This window comes from Antennarius striatus, chromosome 2, assembly GCF_040054535.1.
Source record: "Antennarius striatus isolate MH-2024 chromosome 2, ASM4005453v1, whole genome shotgun sequence".
NCBI classification, from domain to species: Eukaryota; Metazoa; Chordata; class Actinopteri; order Lophiiformes; family Antennariidae; genus Antennarius; species Antennarius striatus.
In genome coordinates this window covers 27712540-27738812 of record NC_090777.1, presented here as the reverse complement: position 1 = coordinate 27738812, position 26273 = coordinate 27712540, and the positions used below count along the sequence as shown (strand labels likewise).

General features: G+C 38.1%; 2 protein-coding genes across 8 annotated transcripts; both read right to left on the bottom strand.

Annotated features, from left to right (window-relative positions):
- Positions 1-425: 425 nt before the first annotated feature.
- Positions 426-11097, bottom strand: LOC137609157 (glutathione hydrolase 7). 2 transcript variants are annotated; one of them, XM_068335983.1, is made up of 16 exons: positions 10971-11097; positions 10026-10599; positions 9393-9619; positions 9008-9159; positions 8812-8929; positions 8626-8693; positions 6326-6399; positions 5985-6178; positions 5043-5130; positions 4000-4127; positions 3472-3560; positions 3222-3374; positions 3024-3138; positions 2800-2937; positions 2564-2663; positions 426-1966 (listed from the first exon to the last, which is right to left on the bottom strand). In XM_068335983.1, exons 2-16 carry the CDS (start codon positions 10243-10245, stop codon positions 1794-1796), a joined length of 2037 nt encoding a protein of 678 aa, XP_068192084.1. In that variant the 5' UTR covers positions 10246-10599; positions 10971-11097; the 3' UTR covers positions 426-1793. The 2 variants fall into 2 exon arrangements, with proteins under 2 accessions (XP_068192084.1, XP_068192074.1); XM_068335973.1 differs by having other exon boundaries at positions 5985-6399.
- Positions 11098-12875: 1778 nt separating this feature from the next.
- Positions 12876-21535, bottom strand: tp53inp2 (tumor protein p53 inducible nuclear protein 2). 6 transcript variants are annotated; one of them, XM_068339837.1, is made up of 5 exons: positions 21260-21535; positions 18038-18389; positions 17101-17400; positions 16845-17001; positions 12877-16765 (listed from the first exon to the last, which is right to left on the bottom strand). In XM_068339837.1, the coding sequence occupies exons 2-5, from the start codon at positions 18159-18161 to the stop codon at positions 16495-16497; spliced, it is 852 nt and encodes a 283-aa protein (XP_068195938.1). In that variant the 5' UTR covers positions 18162-18389; positions 21260-21535; the 3' UTR covers positions 12877-16494. The 6 variants fall into 6 exon arrangements, with proteins under 6 accessions (XP_068195911.1, XP_068195921.1, XP_068195938.1 ...); XM_068339810.1 differs by having other exon boundaries at positions 12876-16765; positions 16845-17400; XM_068339820.1 differs by having other exon boundaries at positions 12876-16765; positions 16845-17400; positions 21264-21535.
- Positions 21536-26273: the final 4738 nt, after the last annotated feature.

Below are 26273 nucleotides of genomic sequence, written 5' to 3'. Positions count from 1 at the left end.
GCAGATGTAGGATCAATAAATAATTGTGTTTATGTTAATTGCAATTTTTGTTAAAGTTTTAATTTGTGTCCAGGGACATAGATACCCATCTGGGTAAATATAAGTAAGATTCTCATCTTTTAGCCATATTTTAAATTTTCTAAAATTATCTTGACAGATAGTTTTCTATGGTCCTTGGTCGTAAGGATCAAAATAAAATACACACCTAAATGTCCAGGTCACATTTATCAGATGCTTCAGCAGATAAATAGGCAATGTGAAATTTGTAAGAATGCGTTAAAATGTTTTCAAAGTCTAGTTTTCCCAAAAACCAAAAGGTCAAAGTTTGGAAACTGTGAGATAATTACGTATACTTAAGGTCAGCTGCACCAAATAAACATTAATGTGTGGGGGAACAAAGTGACATTCTTCAGCAATGTGTGCAAATCATTTATTTCTTATTTCTTAGACAGCAGTAATTCTTTAAATTAATATTACATACAAATGCATGTGAAATAAAACCTTTGACAAATGCATACCATAAATTATGGTAATCTAAAGTATAAGAGAAAAGCATTAACTATCATATTGGTGTTATGTTAATCTATTGCCCACAGTTTGTGGCAATAGGTTTCAGGAAATGTTTGATCATAAGTATTGAACATTCTGATGTTAGAACCAAGTTTAGAATGCAATGCTTTACAAAAACATTTATTCCTATTTCATATACACAAGCTGGACTAAAATAATTACACATGTACATCAAAGACAGAATAATAGTCCAAAATATGCCGACTGAATTAACTGAATTACAACAATGGAAAACATGTTTACAGCGAAAAATATTTTTTGACAAAAAAATACAGGTTAGCTTCAGTGATTTCTGTATTCCTATTCTAAAAACAAGTATCCCCATTCTTAAGATAAACCACAAGTTTAAGCAAGGAACAGTTAATACAGAACGTTTTCGACTATTTATTCTGCCATTATTTAAAGTTAAACCTTTAAAACATGAGATAAAAAATTAGACGTGAAGGTCATACCGTAAGTCTACACATTATACACAATGTAAACAATGGTCCATTGGTTCTTCAAACCAGTGTAAACTCTAGCAGCGTTAGTCACGATACCACACCATTTACATAGCAGGAAAATAAAAGACTTGGTGTCTCCAATGTGGAATATTTTAATTCTAATGATGACACAAAGCTCTATCACTAAATCAAATATGAACTCTGTCATGTGATTCCATGTGTGTGTTTTTTTATCCTGATAAAATGCAGCACATGGGGAAAAAACGATCAGAACAGTGGCTTTAATGCACTCCAGGGGACTATGCATGTGCAATAAAGTGTCTTACAGGTGATGTACCATTACTTTTTTTTTTTTTTTTACCTCGGAACAAGTCCACTGTAAACCCATTCAGTTTATTGCTGTCCAGAATTGGAACTGGAATGATATAAATTTATGACCACACTCTACCTCACTGTGTTCCTGTCTGATACCGTTAAGGGATGGACATTTTCAGCCATCGAATCCCATTAAGGGATTGACATTTTATCTACACTTGGACTTAACATCACTTGAGGCTGTGAGAGAGAACATTCCAGTGTTGGTAGGTGACTCGCTGTTGATCTTTTTTAAAGTTTTCTGAATGAGCGAAACAAAGAAAATTTTACTTTTCTGTCACATAACCAAAAACTTATTTTAAGTGCTAGTTTGTGTTTGGCCTCCTAACTCCTTCACTAGCCATCGCTCAAGCAGTGTTACCCTCATCCCTTTACTATGTGCAATAAAGTGGGGAAAGGGGTACCCTAAGGCATGTTGGACATCGCAAGGGCAGAAGCATCGGCACTACGGGGGTCCTTCACCCCAATGATGAGGTCATTGGTTCTCCGGGTGCCCTCCACATACGAGAGGATTTCTTTCCTCTCCACCACGTGACCTTTGGCCTGCAGCAGCTCTATGTCTTCTTGTAGGAACTCATCTGTAGGGGAGACGGACAGAGATAGAGGGGAGTGGGGGGTGTGATGAAGAGAAATGAAGTGATGACATGCACATGCCAATGTTAAAGAGGTCACATTTTCAGGTGCTATTCACGTTTGCTGTTTATCTGGTGAAGGTAAACAAATAGAGAGAAAGAGAAACCACGTAGCAGGTTTTCACATCAGGTTGTGTTTAGATTGTGTGTTTGAAGAGTTCCAGCCTCGCACATTAGTGTATCTTGTTAAGACCGAGCAAATACTCAGTAACCTTTGATAATATCTCAGAGATCTAAAAGTTTCTGATCTAAGCTCTATACTAATCGCAATCATAACTTTTACACCCTCCCACTGCAGCACGAGAAGTCAAGATGGTTTTTCACGAAGCCAAGTTAAACTTTCACCTGATGCCTTGTTTTTACTGACAATATGAGACCAATATAGTAAACACAAAAATGTGATATGATAACAGTATTAATACTGGCATATTATACATCAGTGCTTAAAATGCTTAGATGCATGTTGAAAGTTAAATGCAGGGTAATACTTGCTCTTGGAGGCTTGGCTTATATTCGGATCATATTAGATGTAATAAAACTCACTGTCCACAAGGAGGATGTTGGGCTGCAGCTGTGGGTGGAGCCTTCCAGATGTTGTGCTGTCATTCATATTATTACGCAAAGAAAGAACATTCAAGAGCACCTGTAGAAAATAGAATGAGACATCTAGAATAAGAACACATGCATGCTAAATTGTTATTAATATCAGGAACAAATTAACGGAACAAATGAAAATGCATCAGTCAAACATGGAATCTTCCACTTCTACTCAGATTAACCTGTACGATGCCGCTGAATGCTTTATCTCCACTGGACGCACCAAGGGCAACATATGTGCCACATAAGCCGATGCCCGGCCTCACTGCTGTGGGCATCAGGAAGGACATGGGCCTCTTTCCAGGTTGAATGTTGTTATGCTACAGCAAAATAAAAGAAAAGGCGTGAGGATGAAAACTAACATTAAAAATAATTTCAATGAAGCAAACAGAAAATGTACAATTACTGGATTTGGTGATGAGCTGTTGGTTTTATTGGGCCAAGAGAAATCCAGAATCTGGCTATTCAAGAGGATTCCAGAAGGAGTTACAATCCCGCTGCCAAAAGGTTTGTTCAGGGAGCTGAAACAGTCACAAGTAAACACAAAGTTAGTGGGATTGCTTTCATAATTTGCAATAACACTTTCAAATAAAGCGAGGCACACCTCACGACGGATACGATGTGGTCATCCGGGCCCATGATCGTGACCTGAGCAGCTACTGCACCGTTCTCCAAGGTAAAGTATGGGGTGTAATGGTCGACAGGGAAGGTCTTCGAGTCATTGATCATCTGGCGGAATGTGGAGGCCTGTGATTTACTTGGATATGAACATAAAAAGGAGAAAAGGTCACAGAAAAATGCTTTTGTGACTTAGGATACATATATTACACACTTTAAGCTGTAAGGCGTTTTACCTAAGCATCTTGGCAACAATCTCTGACACAGAAGAGTCATACATGGGGTCTCCCAGCCCACTCGCTAAGGCGAGAGCTATCTTCACGGCCTGGGAAGATTGAAGTGCAGTAAAAGTAAAAATTATGTAAATAAATAAAAATGAAATGATTTACTCTGCTTGTGGTAGAATATGTATGACTTTCTTTTAAAATTTGGATACTGTAAAAAACCTCACAACTAACAATACTACTAACAATACAACTAACTATATCCAATTGAAATTAAAAGTCATGAAAATGAAGATCACTGCCCAACTCATATATACATCATCACAAATTTGTCTCACATTCCTTTTTCTCTATCTCACAAAGTCAGTTAATGAGTAATTGGCCAGGAATACATGATCAGTATATCACTACCAATAGAACCCAATATAAATTTCTTTCACACGTGACACATTATAAAAGTCAAAGTTGCTACTAAAAGAACTTTCAGATATTCTATAATGCGTCATGAGCTATGTAGTGCTGTAAAAGCTAGAATACAACCTCTGCAGTCCAGTGGTAAGTGCTGTTCCTAGGCAACTGCTGGGTAATGTTGTAGGTTTCCAAGATGTTGAGAGCAGCGATCAAGCCAACGCCTGCATGAGGAGGCGGGGTCACTATCACATGATGTCCTTCAGAAACACAACAGTCATATGTTTGAAATCAAACGACTTCTCTCGTGAAAAATGTGAAAATTTGAAGAAAAACAGAAAGAATGAAACTGACAAGGATAGAGCAAAATGGGAAACAGCAAAAGGTTGAGTAATGAGCTTGTAAGAGTAAGACATTGATGCATACAGTACTCTGAAATCAGTCATCAATCATTAAAAAAGATGACACCAAATTTAAAATATAAGAATAATCCAGTATTTAATATGTAAAACAAAGGAGATGTAATTTAACAGATAAGGAATACGAACATATATCAATACAGTGAAAACAGGAGGGCTGTCAGATCCAATAAAATTGCATTGGTGAATCAACAAACCCAAACTTGTTTATAGAAGTGCAAGTGTACACCTTTTGCACATTTAACCACTCTGTTTCATGAAAATGTGTGAATAAGGTGAAGTAGGACGGCAGCTTTCTTCTGATCTATCTCGGAGATGAACATGAAATGGATTAAGTTCTACAACATTAAAAAGTTAAAAGAGAATATTGTGAGAATAAAAGAAAGTTCAAAATATTTTCTTAGGAGACATTATCCAGGTTATTCATACTCTTTGGTGATTACACACACGACTCATGAATATTATATCTACTCATTTGAAATTTTTGTAAAATACAAGAACATGTGGGACACGCAATGGCTAAAAATAAATTTAATAGTATCCTCCAGCAGATGAACATGTTTTTGTTTTTTTATTCATTTATTTCAGGCAAGGAGGAAAAAAAATTAAATAAGCAAATAAATAAGAAAAGCACATAACTCAACAATACAATTCTGCCTGAGTTTAGATGTGAGGAAATTCACTTACACACATATCTAGGATTCAGTTTTATTCCAGTGGAAGAATTCCTCTACAAACGGTGCAGATCATATTTACCTTGGTAGGTGATCTCTGCTGGTTTTTGTAAGACTGTGCTGTAGTTTGCAAAGTCCTCCTCTGTGAGAACTCCGCCTCTTGCTTCCACCTATAAAAAAAATCTACAGTGAATTTGAATTTAAAGTTGAGGATTTATTTCTATTGTCTGCTGATGGAGAATTTTAAATAATAAATTACTTCACCTTCACTGGGTGCAAAGTAGATTAGAATAGTATGTATGATAACATTTACATGAGTTACTGCAATGTGTTACATCACAATGTGATCTATTCTTATGTCATTAAATGTTTTTATTCTCTTGAGCTTTAATCTTTCTTTTCCCTTTGATAGAACTTTAAATTTGTTTGTTGCATTTCTCTATTTGTGTTTTATCATTACGCTAAAGGACAACGTAACATCACACACTCAGTGAAAGCAAGACCGTAAAATCTATTTGAGTTTGCAATGTTCAGTTTTTGTCAACATTACCTGAAGATTACATTCATCTCTGAACATAACGAAGTTACTGGCATCAGTTTAGCAACTCCCGGATTTTAAAAAAAAAAGTTTAATGAATAAACATGGATTTAATCGTAGACTAATGTTGCTGTATGGAAGTAAAATGCATTTGTGTTTCCAATAATTGACCACGACTGACCTTTTAATTTGTGATATTGTAACATATGATCATTTTATACTATTTATGGATGGATATGGATTATATGGAATTTATCGTATTCCCTCATGCTATAAATCTTTTCATACTAACTGATACCATCTAGAATCATCTCTACATGACAGAAATAGGAGAGATAACTTAACAACCTTGTTATTTTATTTTTGAATGCAAGCATCTAAAGTTGAAGCTCAAAATGGCACACAAAATAAACACGACTCCTTGTGGAGAGTACGTTCCTGGCTAATTATGGAATCATAAAATGGAAAAAAAAACTTTTTTCTTACTGCTGCTGCCATTTCCTGCGTTAGGTTTCCGCTGTAGAACTCTGACACCCCCTTGAGTGCGACAGCATCCAAGATGGTCGCTAAATCGACACGTCTGGCAAAGAGTCCAGGAAGGGGAGCATGGTCGTTGGGAAGGAACAAATCCCTAAATGCTTCGGACATATCTTGGTCCTTAACTGTGAGAAGCGCTTCAGCTGGGGAGCAAGAGGAAAGGTGGATGACAGCAGGCATCAGATTTACATGAATTCCCCTCCTGTTGTTGGGGAACAGCTGATGCCAGTGTGGTAGAGTCACAGGAACAGTGTAATTACTGATTTCTGATAACAACACACCATACTTACCGAGCTCATGAGTAACATTAAAACCATTCCTGGCAACATCTGCTGCCAAGGTAACCACATCCTTCCATGGCATCCTGGGAAAATCAAATGTCACTTCTGAAATAAGGGCTTCGTTATCAAACGTTTAAAAACACACTGACACACACACACACACACACTGAATTCCTTATTACGGCTAAAAAAACAACTGTACAAAACATTCAAGCATTACAATTAATTTCTACACACACATAACACAAGTTAATTTTACACTGTGACACCATCGTTCTTCCGGCTGAGGTACCAGGATCATGACAATTACACAGTCCAGTAATTACAGCCCATCACAGGTTAAAAATAAACACAATGGTTTGTCTTTTAACATGACAATGAGGTTTCATCCATTTAACTCTTAAGATGATGCATGTTGTTTCAGATCTAGCATAAATGTTTTTCTCTATTTTTGTTTTAAAATAATTTAATATATTTGGGTTTATTTCTAATGAGTGTGAAGGAATTTTCCTTAGTTCATAGGATTTGGTAGCTCTAGTGGTAATATGACAGTATTCAACAAAAAAAATATAAAAATGCAATACCTTTTTGTTTTTGCTTCCATTTTTCATAAGTCGAAAAACATGTATTTATAATTAATAATATATATGTAACTCAGGGCATACACTAATCTGTTTGAATCTGTATTAGAAAGCAGTGCTCATCCTGACATGTGTAACATAATGAGATGCTAGTTGGACAACATGATTATTGCACATGTGTCAATAAAAAATAAAATACACATATGCAGTTTAATCTTACAAAACGGACCTCAGGGCAGTTACAAAAGCTGAGTAAATAACGTTAATAAACACTTTTTAATTACCTCCTTATCCTAGACTTGGAGACGCATCAACACAACGTAAAACAAATTCAACTGCATGGCTGATCAAAGTCTGATGTCTTTGTTATATTTTCAATTAAATGTAAAAACTGGGAAACTTAAAAATTAATCAAAAATGTATTCATATTATTACAACTTTTTTAAATGTCACTACATTTAGATTGTCTTTGTTATTCTGTATCATTGTGAGCTGAATGTAATGTGACTGAACCCTTTCCTTAGGAGCAGAAGAGCTGAAAGGGTGTCAGTGTGTTTTACTTCAAAATAGTCTTGAAATGTTTCCACTTAACCAATGGAATGACTTTGTTAGGTTGTGATATTATCATTTTGATTTTTTTTTTTAGTTAGTTAATTAGTTACTTATTTAGTTAGTTGGTTAGTTAGCGTAGAAGTGAAAGAATTTCCCTTCATGAGCTTTCTCATTTGATAATATGACAGCCTGCCTATTCAGTTAATTGTCTCTAATACGGCTAACCTGTCGCTAGCAGAGCAGCTGACTTGTACTTATGAACAGTCACTGGTAGTATGTCATTTGTTACATGATAATGTGCTGACTACAGGTACCTATCTGGAACAATACTATCACTTTTGCTTTCTTCTATGTACACACATTCAGTGGTCAGTTCAGTTCAGTGTTACCATATGATTGTGGTTTCCCCATTGCAGAAAAGCAATATGGAGAGAGTTTATACTGTATCTCAACTACACGTCAACTATTCAGAGCTGTGTTTGACAAACTGATTAGAAACAGACGGTGAAAAGACAAATGCGCTTATCCTACAAAATGACAAAGGCTCGATTCAAGCAATAACAATTGACTGACAAATAGGTTTAGGTTTACATATCTTGGTTCAAACATGTACAACCATTTCGCCTTCAAGGTAAATACCGACTTCAAAAGTGTTCACGTCTCTACCTGATACGCAAGCTGAGCTACATACTGCAGCTGAATGATAAGGCTGAACAGTGCCTCCAAAGTCTCAGGGAAATGACAAAAACAGCTCAGCCACATATGCGAAGAACTCTTATTGTGTAGAGCTAGTAGAATCATTTATGAGCAGTGAATTTGAATGTTTACGTTCATGGAGATGCTCGTGATCAGCAAAGGTAACTCTAAATATCTAAAAGAACCGTTTTCTCCAGGAGGTCAGTGTGACAAGTTGGACAAGTTGGACGTTTGCTGAGACTTTTACTTCTTCAGTATAAGTATGTTGTGACATAATTGTAGATGTGTGTATTGCGGTTTTTGCAACATGCACTACTGGGAAACCAAAGGCTATATTATTGCTCACTTGTTGACACATCAAGACATCAATATCAAAGGAGAGTAACACCCAGAATTCAGGCCTACAATTACTCATGACCCAGCATAGTGAGACAGAAAAATGACTGTAAAATAGATAGGACTAGATAATAGTTGCTGTACCTGCCATAGAGCTGGTGTGCTTGATACAGTCCACTGAGCATTCCTGGTACTCCCACCAGCAGACCGGGCTGAAATGCAAGAACAGCTTGCTCACATTAACCAAAATGCCGAACAATTACAAAAAGGCTACACTATATTATCTATCTTCAGGTTACATAAAAGGATCTGCCTAAACAAACTTCTCACATTTAAATCCAGATTTGTATTTAGCATCTCCTCCTGAATGGCAGACGGCGCCGTCTCTCTAAAGTCGATGATCCTCGTCTCATTTTTACGGATGTCGTGCACCAGCATCACTCCGCCACTGAAAATCGAATCAGAGCTCACAGTTAGCTATGTGTTTGATTTTTACTAGCTCTAAGAGCCCAAAGAGATCACTCACCCCCCAATACCAGAGGTGTGAGGGTGGATTATCCCCAAACAGAGAGCAGCAGCGATGGCAGCATCAACACTGGATCCCTGATTACCCAAAACGTCAAAACCAAGAGACGTGCACCGTGCCGCATCTGTCACTACTGCGCCTTGGTTAAACACCTTGCAAGAAACAGGATTACAAATCAGTAACAAATCAGTGTGATAAGGTGTCAAATTTTTTCATAAAAAATAAAAGAAAACATCCCAATGAGCCTCTAGTCAACAGTCTGAAAAGAATGACTGAACCCATGATGTGCATAACTCGCTATGGACACCGGTATATTCAAATCTTTACTCATAATTATCCATGACTGTATTTGAGAAGAGCAACACTATTAAGCACACACTCCTACCTGTGGGTCTCCAAGGTAGATTTGCATGATTAGAGCTACAGTGACTCCTGTGGCAAAGGTGATACAGGCCGTGATCATGACCGTCAGTCCATCTCTCCGACAGGCACAGCCTTCTGTGAACGGGTCTCTGGTGGTTTCCTGCAAGGACGCAATATCATTGCAAGCCAGGTCTGAAGGCGAGGAGGGAAGACGCTGTAGGCGAGCTGAATTCAGGAACAGATCAGGCTCTGGGCCAAACAACATAAAAGAAAAGGTTTAGACTCAAAAAGGAAGAGTAAGGCAACCATAGTATTGACACTATCAATATGTTCTATTTTCTCACACCAATTTTCTCTCTTTTCCAAATATCTACGCCTGCTGTCTAAATACTGCAAGCATACAAGCTAAGACAGTGCAGCCGCGCAGGTAAAATCTTAAAACAATTAATCCATCCATTTATTTAATTACAGGAATTTGTATATTTGAAAGTCTTGGTTCAAACTCAGTATTTTTAAAGGATGAATTAAAAAATGAATAAATGAATTAAAATAAATGCCTGGATTTGATGGGAAAACAATGCAGCTATACGAATCAACAACCAAAAATACTTATACAGTATGTTTACTTATAGCTTGTCTAACCTGACTGACTCACCTGTATCTTGCTCACTGAGAACATTGTCATCTTCTTTGCGCAATTTTGAGTTCTTTTCCCCTGATAATGTCTCATCCTCTGGCAGGCTGGGGAAGCTGGTGATGCTCATGTAGTCCACCTGTGAGTAACCGCTCCCCAATGCTGTCTCTGGGCTGACATCTTTATCCATTACACGTCCACCTTGATATCCTGCCATAATTTCGAGGTCAGAGCTATTCATGGCTGTTGCTGAGCTTACAGTTAATTGTAAATATCTTTAGGGTATAAGGAAGTCACACAAAAAGTTCCAGTTTTCCAGTCATGTCTGGAAGCGAGTCATACACTTCTTTGTCATCCAGATGAAAAAAAAGAAAATAAATAAACCTTTAAAGTTCTCTAATGTCCAGTAAAACACATTTACTGGATGGGATCTAATGTCCAGTTACAACAAAAGTCTCCTCCAGGGTTTAATTATTTTCCTGCACAATTTTAAGGACTCTTACAATATCACTTTCATAAAGAATATTTCTTATAGGCCAGGACTCGCATTAGCAGCTCCGATGATGATGCATTTTCCAGTCGTGTAGGTTGTCACCTGCAGAGGACAACAAACCATATAGATCAACTGGTTTCACAGAAATAACTGGTTGGACAATTATGATCTTGACAGCAACAAAGATCCGACGACAAAATCCCATTTAACACACATTAATGTCAATGAGACACGAATAAAAATGTCAATCATACACGAATAAATTATTATATATTTTTTATTCTGGCACTCCCTTCGTCTGTAACACGGATAGTCAGAATCAGACATCCATTCAGACACGCAGCGTTCTGAAAACAGGTGCACTGCAATTGTTCTGCTGCTGATGTTCCGCGCTGTCACAAGATATGTAAAGCATCCCTCCGTTAATAATGGCAGATGAAAACATTTCAAGACAAAAGCAAGTGTCTACTAACCTTTGCTGGATTTATTCGCGTAAACACGAATCCTTGACGGTGTCAGTGCGCATTGTATTACAAGCCTGGTGAGTGTAGCGCTGAGTTACATCACTAAACTAGCAGAGGTACTGACTGGAAATTTACGACTCCTACTATGGCGACGCCATGACCTGCCTTAGGGTATCTCTGATTGGTGTGATCTAACAATAACCCGCCCTTCTCTTCTTCTGATTGGCTTGATTTGACATTGCGGTTTAAGGCTCCTGACGGCAGATACTGGCGTCGACACAGTAGGATCGCATCTTGAAACACGGACGCCTCATGATGAGGAAGTTGGCTTCATATTACAAGTCCGAAACAGCCGGTAACCATAACAGTCAGAAGAAGAGCGAAACCGGTTAAGATTAATTTTTTGTGATCACGACATTTTCTCTGCAAACAAAATAAATTTATTTACGAATTGACTGCACTTATTCAAAATGTATTTGAGAGTGGCTGTGTTGTCAGGTTTCGTCACAAGAGATGTCGTCAGGGCCACAGAGATCAATTAAAATTATATTTCAACAACTGTTGACAAAATCTATAGTTGACGAAACCGGTACATCCAATAATTTTCATCATTGCTTTACATAGACTAAGCCACAACACGCCCTCCAGGTCCACGTGGAATGCACCTGAAGCCGTCAGACAGGTTTAGGCAGTTTGAACCGCAGAAGAACTGCTCCAGTTACAATTCTGAGTCCCTCCCTTCACCTAAAGCAGGTCATGAGTATATTTAATAGAACTCCCCTCAAACCATTGCTTCTTAATCATTTTTCTGTTAAGCATCCGCTAGAAAGAAGCCAGTATTTTGCACCCATCACTATGATGTTTGCAGATGACGTTGTGATCTGCAGGGAGAGCAGGGAACAGGTGGAGGAGAAGATAGAGAGGTGGAGGTTTGTCCTGGAAATGAAGGTCAGCCGCAGTAAGACAGAGAACATGTGTGTGAATGAGAGGAAACCAAGGGGAAGAGAGAGGTTAGAGGGAGAATAGATCAAGAAGGTGGAGGATTTTAAGTACTTAGGGTCAACAGTCCAGAGCGATGGAGAGTGTGGAAAAGAGGTGAAGAAGCGTGTCCAGGCAGGATGGAACGGGTGGAGGAAGGTGTCAGGTGTGATGTGTGATAGAAGAGTTTCAGCTAAAATGAAAGGAAAGGTGTACAAAACTGTGGTGAGACCAGCGATGTTGTTTGGTCTAGAGACAGTGTCACTGAGGAAAAGACAGGAGACAGAGCTGGAGGTAGCAGAGATGAAGATACTGAGGTTCTCTCTGGGAGTGACCAGGAAGGATAGGATCAGGAATGAGTACATCAGAGGGACAGCACATGTTAGAGGTTCTGGAGATAAAGTCAGAGAGGCCAGACTGAGATGGTTTGGACGTGTCCAGAGGAGAGATAGTGAATATATTGTTAGAAGGATGCTGAGTTTTGAACTGCCAGGCAGGAGGCCTAGAGGAAGACCAAAGAGGAGGTTCATGGATGTAGTGAAAGAGGATATGGAGTTAGTTGGTGTGAGAGAAGAGGATGAGAAGACAGGGTTAGATGGAGGCAATTGATTCGCTGTGGCGACCCCTGAAGGGAAAAGCCACAAAGAGAGGAAGAAGAAGAAGACATTCTAGCAGAGGATGACATTATATGTAGATGTGAAAGCGCCACTGCCACCTACTGTAGAGGATGTAAAATTACACTTTATTCTGGTAGGTCAATGAAAAAGTAAGAATAGCTGTCAAGCCACCCCCCCCACCCCCCACGGAGGGCATTCCCCCCAAGATCCACCACCCCAAACAATCGACACATTTTACTGATCTGGTATGTTTGTGCTGTCTGGACTATTTTAAATTTATTGTAATTATCAAACAGTACAATATGTATTTATTTATGATTATATTACAACTGTCACATATTTTTCCTATTAAGACTCTTATATATAGTTACTCAGTATCTCTGGAGTACAATTTAAGAGACATTACAATCTTTCTGCTCATGTAACTTTAACAATATGTCACAAATCTTTAATCCCATTCATTTCTGCTCACACACGAAATAAAGACACAAGATTCAGGCATCAACCTGAGAATTTATTGTTTTTTCCTTCTTTTTTTGGTGGGTACCTTTTTATGTTTTGAATGGATGCTGGAAAACCCATTGATTTTTGCATAGGTCTTGTCTGTTAGTGAACCACTGTCCACGTTTGGGATGGAAAAATTTATACATCACAAAAACCATGCAGAAATAGTGAAAGGCACAATCACCATACTGAAGATAATCAGATACACCAAATTTTGTGTATATATATTTCTTTTTTTTCTTCTTTTTTGGAGGGTAAGAGTGAACTAATTTAGATGTAACATGGGTGAAACCCCAAGAGTTTTTAAGCTGCCATCATTTCAGGGCACAACATAAAACATGTGAAACTCCCAAGACATTCAATGCTTTTCATTTAAAACATCCTGTTGTTTAATAGCTGATCTAACAATGATGGAATATACAGATATTTTATTAGATTTTTATGATACATGTAATTATATTTTTTGAATATATAATCCATCCATCCATCTCCTGCCTCATCCCTTTCTTGTGCACATCATATAAGCTCCACACACCTATAACCACTCACATGTCCTGTTTGATGACTTTCAAATTTAGAACACAACTATAAATAATCACACACACACCATACCAGGAACACATTTCCTTTGTACATAACTGGTGAGAAAAGATGAAATAAAACAGGTCATATTTTCAGCAGCAGATGGGCATCCGTGGTGGTCTTTTCATTTTTTTTTTTAATGTGCAGACAACTTCCACCTGTGCTGTTGTTAAGTTTTTTTCCCATTGTGTAATAATTTCTCCCCGTGTGTACCGTTTCATTGCAGGTAAACATAATTCAGAGTTGTTAGACTTGTCACCTCAGATCCACCTCTATTTATGCTCTATTTAGGTGAATCGAGAACACACATATTAGTAATATTTAAAGAGAAAAAAATATCATATTCATTATAATGAAATAAATTAACACATTTGGAAAAAAAACAAAAGTCATTTGTGGCAGTGGCTCCCAATGTTTTGCACCTCAAGGACCACTAACTGACACATATTAAACCATGAAATCTCATTGAATATTTTGTTCCACGGAGCCAATTTGATATTCATTTTAGATTTCAAAAGTTATGAGAAAGAATATGAAACCCTTGACCAAAACAGTACAAAGATTTGTCATTGTGTTCATTGTTAATGGAATTACATTATGAAAATTAATTATTCTCTACTGGCAGATATGAATGGTTGTTATGGGTTATTCGAGGGAAAATCTTTCTAATCTCGATGATATTCAAAAAGCAAATAGCCAGACTCTCAGTCTGTTTTTAAGAGACATCATTTGACATGCTTAGATCTTTAAACCATATTGTTGTATCTCAGTCTCACCGGTTTCCGGCAGCTTGTGATCTGTTAGGATGACCCTGTAGAGGGCAATGTTTGCCCATGGCACATAAACACTTAGTCTAGTGCTGTTTTAACGTCGCATTGTGGAGATGTGTCCACTAAAATGCCTTCATGACTTGATAAAGAGCAAAAGGGTGAGGGAGAGAGAGGATTCTAATCAGTCCCACTGGACAAAATGCTGTAGAATCAAATCCTGAGAGGCTTTGACATCTAAAGGAGGGTTATAAATCATTTAGCAGTATTTACATGACAAATACATGACAGCTATACCTGCCCTTTTGAAGAGTTTCTAGCATTTAACGTGTCAGTACACTTTCTCACACACAATTTAAAATTAAAAACACAAAAAAAAAAAACCCAAAGAAAAACAAGCAGACAGCACACCGCTAAAGCCTCGACTCACAAAATGTATGACAGCGCAAACTCACATCCTTGTCTCAAATAATTTACAAACATTAGTATACACTTCAGCACCATTGTTAACTATTGTTGTTGAATACATATCAGTAAGTTACATCTTTAAATGGACAATGTGAGCACTGTTTGTGCTAATGAGAACTGGACAGTAATGGGAGTTGATGTTAGAAAGTAATGGGTTACACATTCGTGAGTGAGATGATAGTTCTGAATGTGATGAAAGGGAAACTTGGTGTTGTGAAGCTTCGAGGAGACGATTCCGTCTCTTTTCTCCAGTCAGTGACCATAAAAGGAAGTGATGCTTCAAGAGATCAGACTTCTTTTTGGAGTTCATGTGGAAAAGGAAAATTCACAGCACACACTAGATGAGAATGTCTGATGTGTGCTGGGCACATAGCTTTAGTTAACTCATCACACGTTTGACGAACTTTATAAAGCGTGTGATCAACAGGGAGTTTTTTTTCTTTGTGTTTTCTTGTCTTTTTTATGTTTTTTTGGTGACTTGAAAACCCAAAGCGTACTTCCTCCTTGCCTAAAATGGACAAGCTTTCTTTTCTTTACATGCAGAAAGAGATAAACAAAGGGAAAGTACTGTAACTAAATAATTTTGCAAATTGTGAAACCAAATTAGTTAATAAGCAACAAAACAAAATAAAGAGTTTCCATCAATACCGCTCTGTACTTACGCTAACCCGTCGTACCCCGTAACCCAAAGACAGACCTCGTATCCATTCATTGCAGTTTCATTCACCAAACAAAATAATGAAACAAGGTATGCTTAGTTACAATACACTTTTCTTTGCCCATTTCCTTTCAATCATATCCCTTAAACACTATTTTTCTGTAATTCATCAACTGTTTACTCTTTAGTCTGTTTTGCTCTTTCACACACACCACCTGCTACTTGTTATCATCTCTCACATTGTGCTTAAGAGAAACATCTCAACATTTTCTCTCCATAATGAAATGGGCAGTTCTTGATTTATTGCCCTTGTCTTTCACTTTGCATGTTGACAAGACTGAGGAGAAACAAATGTCTACAGATTTTCCTCTTGCACTCCTCTCTTGCGGTAAATATCTCCAAAATTTCTGGGGTAAAAAAAAAATCACCTGTAATATGAAACTTCTAAAGACATGATGCGTTGTTTTCTCTGTAAGAGTCTTAGTTTGTCTCCATCTTGCATGATAGAAAAGTTTAAAAGTACACTTGGTTGTTTGAATTTCAAATCATTATATCCAAAATTTAAGTCTTTTAGCAATTCAGGTGATGAACTAATCAGGCATGCCTTTAGAAAGAGCAAAAGAAAAGAGGATATATTACTAAGACGAGAAAATATTAGTTATTTTTTCAGAAATTTCTGTTGTTAAGTATAATCAATGTAAATACTAACTTTTTCCATAGTTGTTTGACTACTTTGACGGACTACCCAGATTTACTCAGAGGGCTTGCTTCATAACCTTACTCACTTAAAACTATCAGGTGGAGTCAATTAGCTACTAAACAAAAAAAAATTCTACTTGTTTTTGAATATTATATGATATAATTTGGAAAATAGAAGTAAATGTCCAGAATATTTGATGCGTGGGAGTTGGCGTTGCGTCCCAAATGCCGTCAGAGTAGTCGACCGGTTGATGGTGAGCTTAGTGGCAGATGTTACGTTTGCAGGGCTGGTGGAGGAAGGTGTTTCTGGTATGGGCTGCATGGCGCTGAACCTGCTCCCTGGTGAGGTTTTGGCGTTGGATGCGGTTGCGGCTCAGATGGCGCCGCTCCATGCGTGTTTTGCTACGTTGTACCCTGGCCACTTGGGTGACTTTGGCCAGCGGTCCAATCTGGGCGGCCGCTCCACGGCTCATCCTGGCGGGGATGGTGGTGCAGGTAGCAGAGACGGCAGTTTGCTCAGCCAGTCTGCTGCTAAAGGGAGTTTAAAGTGTGAGAATGTGTGTCTGATGCAGGTAAAGGTCAAGCGTTAGCAGTTGTTTTTTACGCTCACCTCACGCTGCTTGTCAGGCTGACGATGCTTTCCTCTCCCACCGCTGACAGATTGCCGTTGGAGACCAGGGACAAGTTGTTGGAGGACACGTAAACAGACATGCTGGGGTGCTCGATGAGCAGGTCCTCCATTGGGCTGGCCTCCGCCGTGGCTCCCTCTGCAGTGAAACAGGGGGGAGGGGTGACAAACCAGCTCTCGTCCATGCAGCCTCTCTCTGTGCTTGCCCTACTGCTACCCCCGCTGCCCCCACACTCACTTTCAGAACCAGGGGACACTGATGGAGTGGAGGAGGGTGTGGTTTGTTTGGCCCGTCTTGGCAAAGTCATGGGCGAAGTGGCGCCCAAGTCAGAAAGACTAACGTTTGGACAAGATGGGGGGTGTGACGATGCTACTGCACCTCGTGCCCGACCTTTACATGTCCTACGGCGCTTTTGAGGCACATTGGGGATGTCGGCCGGGCATTCAGGCCTTGTATGACTGTTTTGATCATTTGAGAGGTTACTGTCCGAAAACGACTGTGCAATCGGTGGGGTTACTTTTTCATGATCAGAATTGTCTGAGCACAGGGTGTCCATGCCATCGGGTATGAGGCGGCCAATAAATACAGATGTTTAAAATGGGAGGTTGAAAAATTTATGCAAAAAGTGGGTAATTATTAAGGGATCACATACGCACGACACACATACCAGTGTGGGGGATGCAAGGGAGTTTGAAATAATTGGAAGAAGGGAAGAAGAGGGGTAAGGAAACACAAAACATAAGAGTCACATCATTAGTTGTGATGACCCTCTGAGGTTTTTGATTACATCATTACTTTGATTTTGCTGAATGGTTTTGAGTTGCTTTTACTTGGTCCGATTATGAGTGAGCACCAAAGCAATGTGTCATTCTTAATAATGGCCTTTGTCATGATTGAGATCATAAAGAAATAGGATGTACAATGTTCTCTAATCATAGAAATTTTTTCATCATTGTGAAAGACAACATTGCTTGTGCGGCAGCCATAAGGGTGAGTATCAGTGTAGATGTGCAACGCCCTGACTGATTCTTCACCTTTCCCCATCAACCCCAACATTATATTAAAACTTCAAATAGCAATAAGCAGGAAAAAAATGCAAGAAGTATATCTCAACAATCCACATTATCATCTTTTGTTTTTGATTTCATATGAGTCTTCCCGGGTTGAGACTCACCAGGCAGGTTGACTAGCATCCATCCCTCCTCATCGGCCTCCGTCACACAGGGATTGGGTCCCTTCAGTTCAGCTGCTACCTCTTCCACCTCCCCAAACAGCAGGTTGCTTAGACGCTGAAACATGACTTGCTTGTATTGTCAAGTAAAGATGACTTAGTTGTCCACAAAGAGGGAGAACCTGTAGCTGCCTTTTTGAAATAACTTGTTGCTGTGAAATGCAAATTCTTTGATTTTGTGACTCTCTCTTTTGTTTTCAATTGAAGCCCTTTGCTGGATCTCAGTTGTCACAAACAAGAGTGGAGAGACTTGTGTAGTGCAAATGTAAGGTTTCACTTGGTTTGGAGCAAAGGCCTGAAATGAGTAAAAGAGAGATGGAAAAGGTGGTTAGTCCCTGTCAACACATTTTCTTCAAATACGTCTACAGAAAAGAGAAGTCACTGAGTTAATTTCCTCTTGCATTGTCATAGTTCAAGACAGCAATGTTTGAGGTTTGTTTCACAGAGAAATTACAAGACTATTACAATAAGTTGGAATTTTTTGGGTCATACTTGGGTCATATTGAGGCTGCACAAGAAAAAACACTGTTGGTTATTATAGTGGTTTTAAGTGGTAAAGATTTAATCAGACGTGCAAAGTCCAGTGAAGTGAATGTTCATAAAACTTCATGTATAGAACAAAAGGTACTGGGGAGGAGTAAAAGTGCCTGACATGACTGTGAACATGATGATGCAACATTGACCAGATTCTTGAACACTCACTGCTCACAGGGCAAACACATATCCTCACAGGTTCACAGAGTTTTACGGACATACAGTACATTCTTTAACTTCTACTTCACAGATCAGACTGTAAAACTTGATACTTCTGCAAGTTTCTGAAACATTTAAAGGTATCTCTTGAATTATATGTTGAATTGCTTTTTTGTATATTATATTATTTATATTAAAAGTTCACTTTCTATACAATATTATAGCCATTCAGGTTCCAACGTGGTGCCAATTTAAATTAATATATAGACGAAGGTAACATAAACCGGCACTTATTCATCATGTTGCCATGACTAGTAAAAATGTGAAGAGACACGTCAAATGATTACAACAATACAGACTCATTTTTTAAAAATTGCTTGTCATAAAACATAATAATCATTGCAACCGATAGAACCCCTGGCAATAAAACCAGTTGTATTGGTGCATGACATATAGAGATCCAGGGATAGAAAAAAGGGCAGAAAGCTGCAAAAAACAATCATTATGCTTATGTTAGTTATAGTAACACATTTTATAGGTTGTGTGTTCCAAAATCCTATCTAGTGAACTGAATAAAGAAGGTCAATGGTTACATCTCGGGTGTTTTGTAAATCCATCTTCAGTTGCTAAATTGTTTTCACAAATTTCTGTACCAACAGAAACGTTCATCATGAGACTATGACAAATAAATCTAGGCTATAGAGGAATATTGCTGCTGACGCCTGAGGGTTAATTTGCACAAGGCGTGGCAGGCATCTGTAAAAAAGAAAAACTGTCACGTCCAAGTACGCCACTAGTCTGATGAAACAATTAAATAATTGAGGTATCAGTTAATTCAGCGCTGTTTAAGGAATGTAAATATAGCCATTGACATTGCTGATAGCATAGCATCGCATGTTAGGTTTGAAAGTGTTATCTCACAGCTGTCACAGTGACATGCATCGTCTGGAGTGAAATCTATGACACACAGAGTTCCAAATGACAAACTGAGGTTAAGACAAGATGTATGTGAACTTTAAATCTTTCCCATTATTAATTACATAAGATGGGTAGTTTATTCTAACTTTTAACATTTGATCAGAAAACTGATGAAAAGTGCTTGGGCTTTCTCCACTCATGTTTATATTTATGTTTATAAATGAAAAATGCATATCTCAAATAAAATAATGACTAGAAACCTAAAAGGTTAGGATAATTCAAGCGAATTGCGTGTAAATGATGTAAATAATAAATATTAAACTATGATAATTTGGCCATTCAAGTCAGTGACAGAACTTATTCTCCGTCTGATTTCTAAATGTCACATAAAAAAAGAATTCACATGCTCTGCTGCACAACTGAAAATATAAATATATATATATATTTTAAAAAGGGCTTTGTTTATTTTGAAATTAAACTTTTAAAAAAAATGTAGGCGGAGTGGAGCCGGTTGGGAGGGGACTGGCGAAATGAAAACAAGATGCCCGTGACGTCATTACGACGCTACGTCACTGAGACCGACATAAAGGCTCCAGCCTACTTGTCGACCGGATGAAAAAATAGAGTTCTGGATAGCAAACACAGCTAAAAATCGAAAATGATGTGAAAAAATTCAACACCATATTGTTTGATTGTGGAGTCTAATCTGCTTTTTGCAACAAAACGCCGAGAAACATCCAAAAATATGTCCGGGGGTTGTCGAATGGAGCTCAAACCCCTTTATGTTACGAGTAAAAAAAAATGCTCCCAACAATATAGTTTATATTTTAAATGCGTTTACATCAGGAAAACAAAATAAAACATTGACCTCAAACGGTCGACAGTCGATCGGCCGAGAGAAGAAAGATTTCCTATAGAGAATCCAGGTTAAACATGAATTATCCGTATAAGCTGCACAGCTGAAGGGTCAAAGCAATGACAGCTGCGGTTCGTCGACACCATATGAATTATATCGACTTTAGAGGCCACTGACAACACGATCACACTGTTATTTCACAGAATGACTATTAAATTTGTCCCCAATTCTGGTCCGCCTTCCTGTAAAAACATCAACATCCGCCATCGTCTCGACTCCCCTCATCATCATTTGCTGCAGTTTGCAAAACACCGTCTGCTGGTGATCCCGTAGGATTTAGCCTGCACATGGATGTAAGGACAGGTGTTTCTATCTTTTATTTCTTTTAGGATACATGACGTCTACGCGATCAGATCGACTAAAAATCTATTATTGACCTCATAATAGGTCACCTCGAAGCAGTCAGAAATAGCCCTTGTTAATGAGTCCATGACAACCTGTGCAATCTAACATTGTCTTTGATAACATTGTGGCTCATGTCTGATGGAGAATTTATATAGTTAAGCATTTGAGGAAAGCAGCCACTTCACTACCAGAGATGGGAAAATTGTAGCTTGATACCTTGAGAGCATTCAGCTGGACACAAAACACACACAATATGACACATATAAAGTAAAAAAAAAAAAAAAAAAGCTTACCTGCCTTTGCAATGTTATTCAAGTTGTAAACGAGATCTGACACACAGTATAAACGTCAATAATTCTTTAAAGCACGGCTTTAAATAATCTATAAGTGAGGTAGTTAAAATACCATTATACAAAAATAAAAGACTTTCTTCTTAGAAGAAGGGCTTCGTGTAAAAATATTACACGATTTTTTTTTTCAGATCATAACATCTGCAGCCTTTTCTCTCCTCTCCTCAATTTTTTTTCCTCTCTCTGCAGATTCTCTTTCTGTTTATTGCTGCTTCCAGCTGATCCTCGGATCAGAATGTAGAACGTACAAAACAGCTGATTGTGGGATCGTAATACATTTGACCACGCCTCTTTGCCCTCCCACATTAAAGAAAACAGCCAATCAGAATATTACACAAAGAACCAGCCGGGCTTCTAGGCAACAGTGTGGGGGCTGGGCATAGAGGAGCAGTCAACCTGCGCCCAAATGGAGGAGGCGATTTGACTCAGAAACTGATCTGAGATCAGCTGCAGCCTGCGCCATCTGCAGCCTTTGGGGGATGGTAAACTGATCCTGAGTCCATGTTCGCATGGCTCCATACACAAGTCCTTTATAACATGGAAAGATAAATATCTGATGACAGTTAAAGTGATTAAAAGTGATGGTCAGCTTACTAATTAAATATATTCATCCACATAAAGCCCTGCAATATATCAATTCGTAAGTAAACTTAAATAACGCCAGCCTAGCCTCGGTTATTGAAGGTCTAAGTCCTATACCCTCATGTGTCGTGTTTTTTGATTATTTTTTATAAAAAACTGCATCATTACATTATGTGTGATGTACCAAATATTATAACTTTTTAATGAAAAACATATCCAAAAGCAACCGACCCTGAATATTCCCCTTTGACAAAATTTAACAATAATAAAATTATCATAAATACGTGTGCAAACTTTAAATGGTTGCAATTCTCAAACACATTTGATTTCCTACATTGTTAATGAAAATTGTCTTATAATTAATTTTATTATTTTATAATTCATTTATAAAAGTAGTGTTCTTTACCCTCCCCCTCAACATCCATCCTCTCCTCCACCTCGATTGGGAGGACCAGAATGTGTCACTCAATCTACCTCAGCCAATCACATGTGCCCTTTTCTGAATGCAGCATTTGAGTAACCAATGAGATGGACAGAGTCTTTGAAAACCCCTAGTGGTCACTTTGTGACCCTGCAATCAGTAAAACTAAGAAAACCCCACTGCCTTTAAACACTACAGACTTTGCCAACTAGTGAAACACCTGTGTTTGTGTTTATACGTGTGTGTTTCCCAAACAAACACACACACACATGTGTGTATATCAAAAACAGTTAAGTGCATATATAGATTACATTGAAAATTTACCTTCAAAGACATCAACTGGAAAATTAGGGACCTCTGGGTGTGTACTTCAGCATTTAGCAATGAAGCAAACATTCTATTTTTTTTCCCCCCAGGACAATGCGTTAATGCATGTTTTTGAACAAATGACTATGCATGAGTTTCATGATGGTGAGTTTATAAATCTAAGAATTATACATTCTGGATCAGCTGATGGGGAATATTACTTGGATCAAGACCTTGATGTGTGATTGATGATATGAGGATGACATCCTCATTATTTACGTCTAGTATCTTGAGCATTCTCAAGGAAATCAGACTTAAAACCTTGAAATTGTCAATATCAATAAATGCTAAATTAAAAAAATCTGATCACAACAAAAATCTAAAGCATGCTGTCGTCATCCACACCCTACAGTACTTCATTATCAATTCAGAACTTTTTGAGTGACGCTGGTAAGATCCAGACAAGCAAACCAAACACTGGTAAAAACCTGACCTCACCGCATTGGTAAATAAAGAAACTACACCCAAGAGAGTTATGTCTCTACATGTCTGCGTCTCACCTTGACTCATGAGTGGACAACTTCTGCTGCTTTACAGCCTGCTTTGTTATTACCACAAAGACGATAGTAAGAGCTTGCATGGCTAGCGCTTTCAAAAGGACAGGATGGTAAGATGATGAGGTTTTGGTCTATACACTTACCAGGTGCTTGGCAACACACACAGTGCACACACACACACATGCAATGGACACACAAACACCCTCACTTATCCTACAATTATTATCATATCCAAATGCTGGTAACACAGTTAACACAAATATTTAGCAAGAACAGTCTGTGCATCTGTGCTGGTGTGAATGTTTTTGTTCTCAAACTATCAAGAAAGCACAAGCCTAGTTAAATGCGTTACGTAATGCAGTGTATTTTATTCTAAGAAGTGCCACCACGCACAACACATAAATACACGCTATTTGAAGCAAAACAAATCCTTTGAAGGGTGCAATTACGTTTGCATAAAGGATCATTAAAGTATGAATAGGGTATTCATGCCTTAATGATCCTTTATGATGCTTTACGCAAACGTAATCACACCCGTCAAGGTCACAGAAAGTTTCCTTTGTATGCTTGTCTTCTTTCATTCATGCCAGAATTTTCCCTAAAATTGTTTGTTGTCGTGAAATTCCTGCAATTTTCCCTTGAAATCGGTGAAAGGTCACTGCAATCCTCTATTCCTCTCCTTCCTGTGTGTTAATTTTCAACATGACAGCTCTTTCTTTTTTACTGCATGCTTCCCAAGCCTCGGATGACACAGATGACACGGCATTTTGCTTGTAGTTAAGGACTGAGGTGTGGCGACAGGTGAGATGACTCAGGCTTTAACAACCTCTACTATTCAAATAGACTGTGAGGTTGTTTGGGAGCAGATACTTTGAGCCTTCTTTATTACAGAAAATACAGATTCAGAGGCATTGATACTCAACATTCTCAATTCTTTCTGACTGAATTTTCTGTTTCATGATCACATGAGAACGTATGACCCTTTATCATAATGAAAAAGGGTCAATTCTTTTTTCTTCTTCAAAGTTCACATTACATCAGCAAGCAGTCATGATTACATGTCAAAGTAAAAATAAAAATCCCACAAAGCTGCACTACAAACTCAAGTTCAACCATAATTACCTCCACTGAGGAAGTTATTTTCATCCATCCCTGTTTTTGTTTTTGCTTGGTTTGCCTCCAGGGTAATGCAAAATCCACTGAAAGGATTTTCACGCAACTCACATTGAGGGTCTTGTTGTTGAATAAACACAATCAAATTTGGGTGAGGGTTCCATTTAAGATCCAGATGAAGGATGTTACTTAATTTCTTAGATTGTGCATGATTTTGATGAAAAATATCAGGCATATATATATAGGTAGTTGGCATCTATTAATTAAAGGAATTTTACATGGATACAAAAAAACAGACGATAAAAAGAATTCCAGATTTATCAGATACACATACAGTTTGTTCTCACAGGAGTTAATCTGCTCTATAAATCATAGATCTGAGTATGACTTTGAATGAGTCTTGATCAGGGCTTTGAAACAGAATTCCAGAATTTTTTGACAATTGGTTTGTTCCAAACAGAAACAGCATTATAACATTTCCAGTTTTACGTTCTACCCAAGAATTGACGTACCTGAACCGGTTAGAACAAAACAATGTAGTTCCTGAACCAATTAATAATGTTCCTTGTAAATATAAATAGGTAACAACAAAGATTTAAGTTTCAAAGCTTCAAAGTATGAAAGTTTCAGGGCAGAATCCAGGGAACTCTGATCTGAAAATGACTGCAGCCATAAATCAAACTTTTTTTTTCAGATTTCAGATTTTTGAATTAACTACTAACAAACTAGATTTTTCAGTTTACTAGTTTCTGAACTAACTAACTAACTAACTAACTAACTAACTAACTAACTAACTAACTAACTAACTAACCAACTAGGTTCAGAACAAATTACTGTAGATTCTAAACTATCCTGAGTTTTTTACTAACTAGGTTTTGAACTAAATCAGTAGGTTTTGAACTAACCAAGTTTTGAATTATTATTTAACATAAACATTGTATTTATATTTTTTGTTAATATTTAATTATTCATGTTGTTTATGTTTACACTGTATGTTTTCACTTTTACACCAATCCTGCTTTACATGCTTACAATTGCCCCTTTGAAACTAATACATTTTTTTGAATTGAAATGAATTCTGGTTTTGGTTTTTGTTCTATGTTCAAAGCCCGGATCCTGATTGAATTTAAGGTGACTGCTGGACTCTGGTATGTGCTCTACTGAAGACTGCCGTACTTTACAGCATTTCATAATTGGTGCCTCTCTCTCCCTTTCTTTTCTCTCAGGACTCTGCCCCAGCATAGATGGCTGGTGGCAAATGATAAGATGTTAGCCTAAGAAGATACTAGGTCAGGCTTTATTCCTACGTAACTACTACCTGAAAAGAACAGCAGTCATGTAACACATGAATGTAGACGCCATCCTTTCTGGTAACGTCTACTGTAATGTCTGGATGTCTGTAGTCATAGATAAAGAACGAACTGTCTCTCATATTACATACAGCCTGTCTGTACACGCTGCTCTCGACAGTCCCAAGATAACACATACAGCACTTGTCTGCTCTTTCTTAGTCAGCACAGGCCTGACGTGGTGGGTTCCTGTCACTAATCCAAAGTCACACATCAACAGAGCTGATATTACCCCAGCCTGCCTCCTACTGGGAGACTCATCTGTAGGAATTCATTCTGCACAAGACGGACAAGGTAGATTAAGATTCTTTCACAATATTTCTCATGCTGATTTTCCTTTCTGCTGTCATGTGTGCATCCTGTGAGTTGGGCCTTGCAGGGCTTAAGCAAACAGAGCCTGAAAGCGGTGCCCTTGGCAGGAGTGTGCAGATAAACCCAGCATGAACGAGGACTCTCATGAGGGGGGTGGCAGCCCCTCATTCGCATTCCCCTGGGCGATGAAAGATAAACATATTGAATATTGAAGATATTTTAGTAGAGTAGTTTCTCCAGATGTAATGTTATATGTCCTGATCCACACCAAAGTGTTTTTTTTACCCCTCAAAGTTAGCGTGGGAAGAGAAGGACCA

Coding starts and splice junctions, on each gene's coding strand:
- LOC137609157 (XM_068335973.1), bottom strand. CDS start 10,245: ATGAATAGCTCTGACCTCGAAATTATGGCAGGATATCAAGGTGGACGT. Junction 6,400..8,625: donor GCACACCAGCTCTATGGCAG/GTACAGCAACTA, acceptor TGATTTTCCCAG/GATGCCATGGAAGGATGTGG. Junction 2,938..3,023: donor ACAGCTCATCACCAAATCCA/GTAATTGTACAT, acceptor ATTTTGCTGTAG/CATAACAACATTCAACCTGG.
- tp53inp2 (XM_068339810.1), bottom strand. CDS start 18,161: ATGTTTCAGCGTCTAAGCAACCTGCTGTTTGGGGAGGTGGAAGAGGTA. Junction 17,401..18,037: donor GATGCTAGTCAACCTGCCTG/GTGAGTCTCAAC, acceptor CCCTGTGCTCAG/ACAATTCTGATCATGAAAAA. Junction 16,766..16,844: donor AGCCTGACAAGCAGCGTGAG/GTGAGCGTAAAA, acceptor AACTCCCTTTAG/CAGCAGACTGGCTGAGCAAA.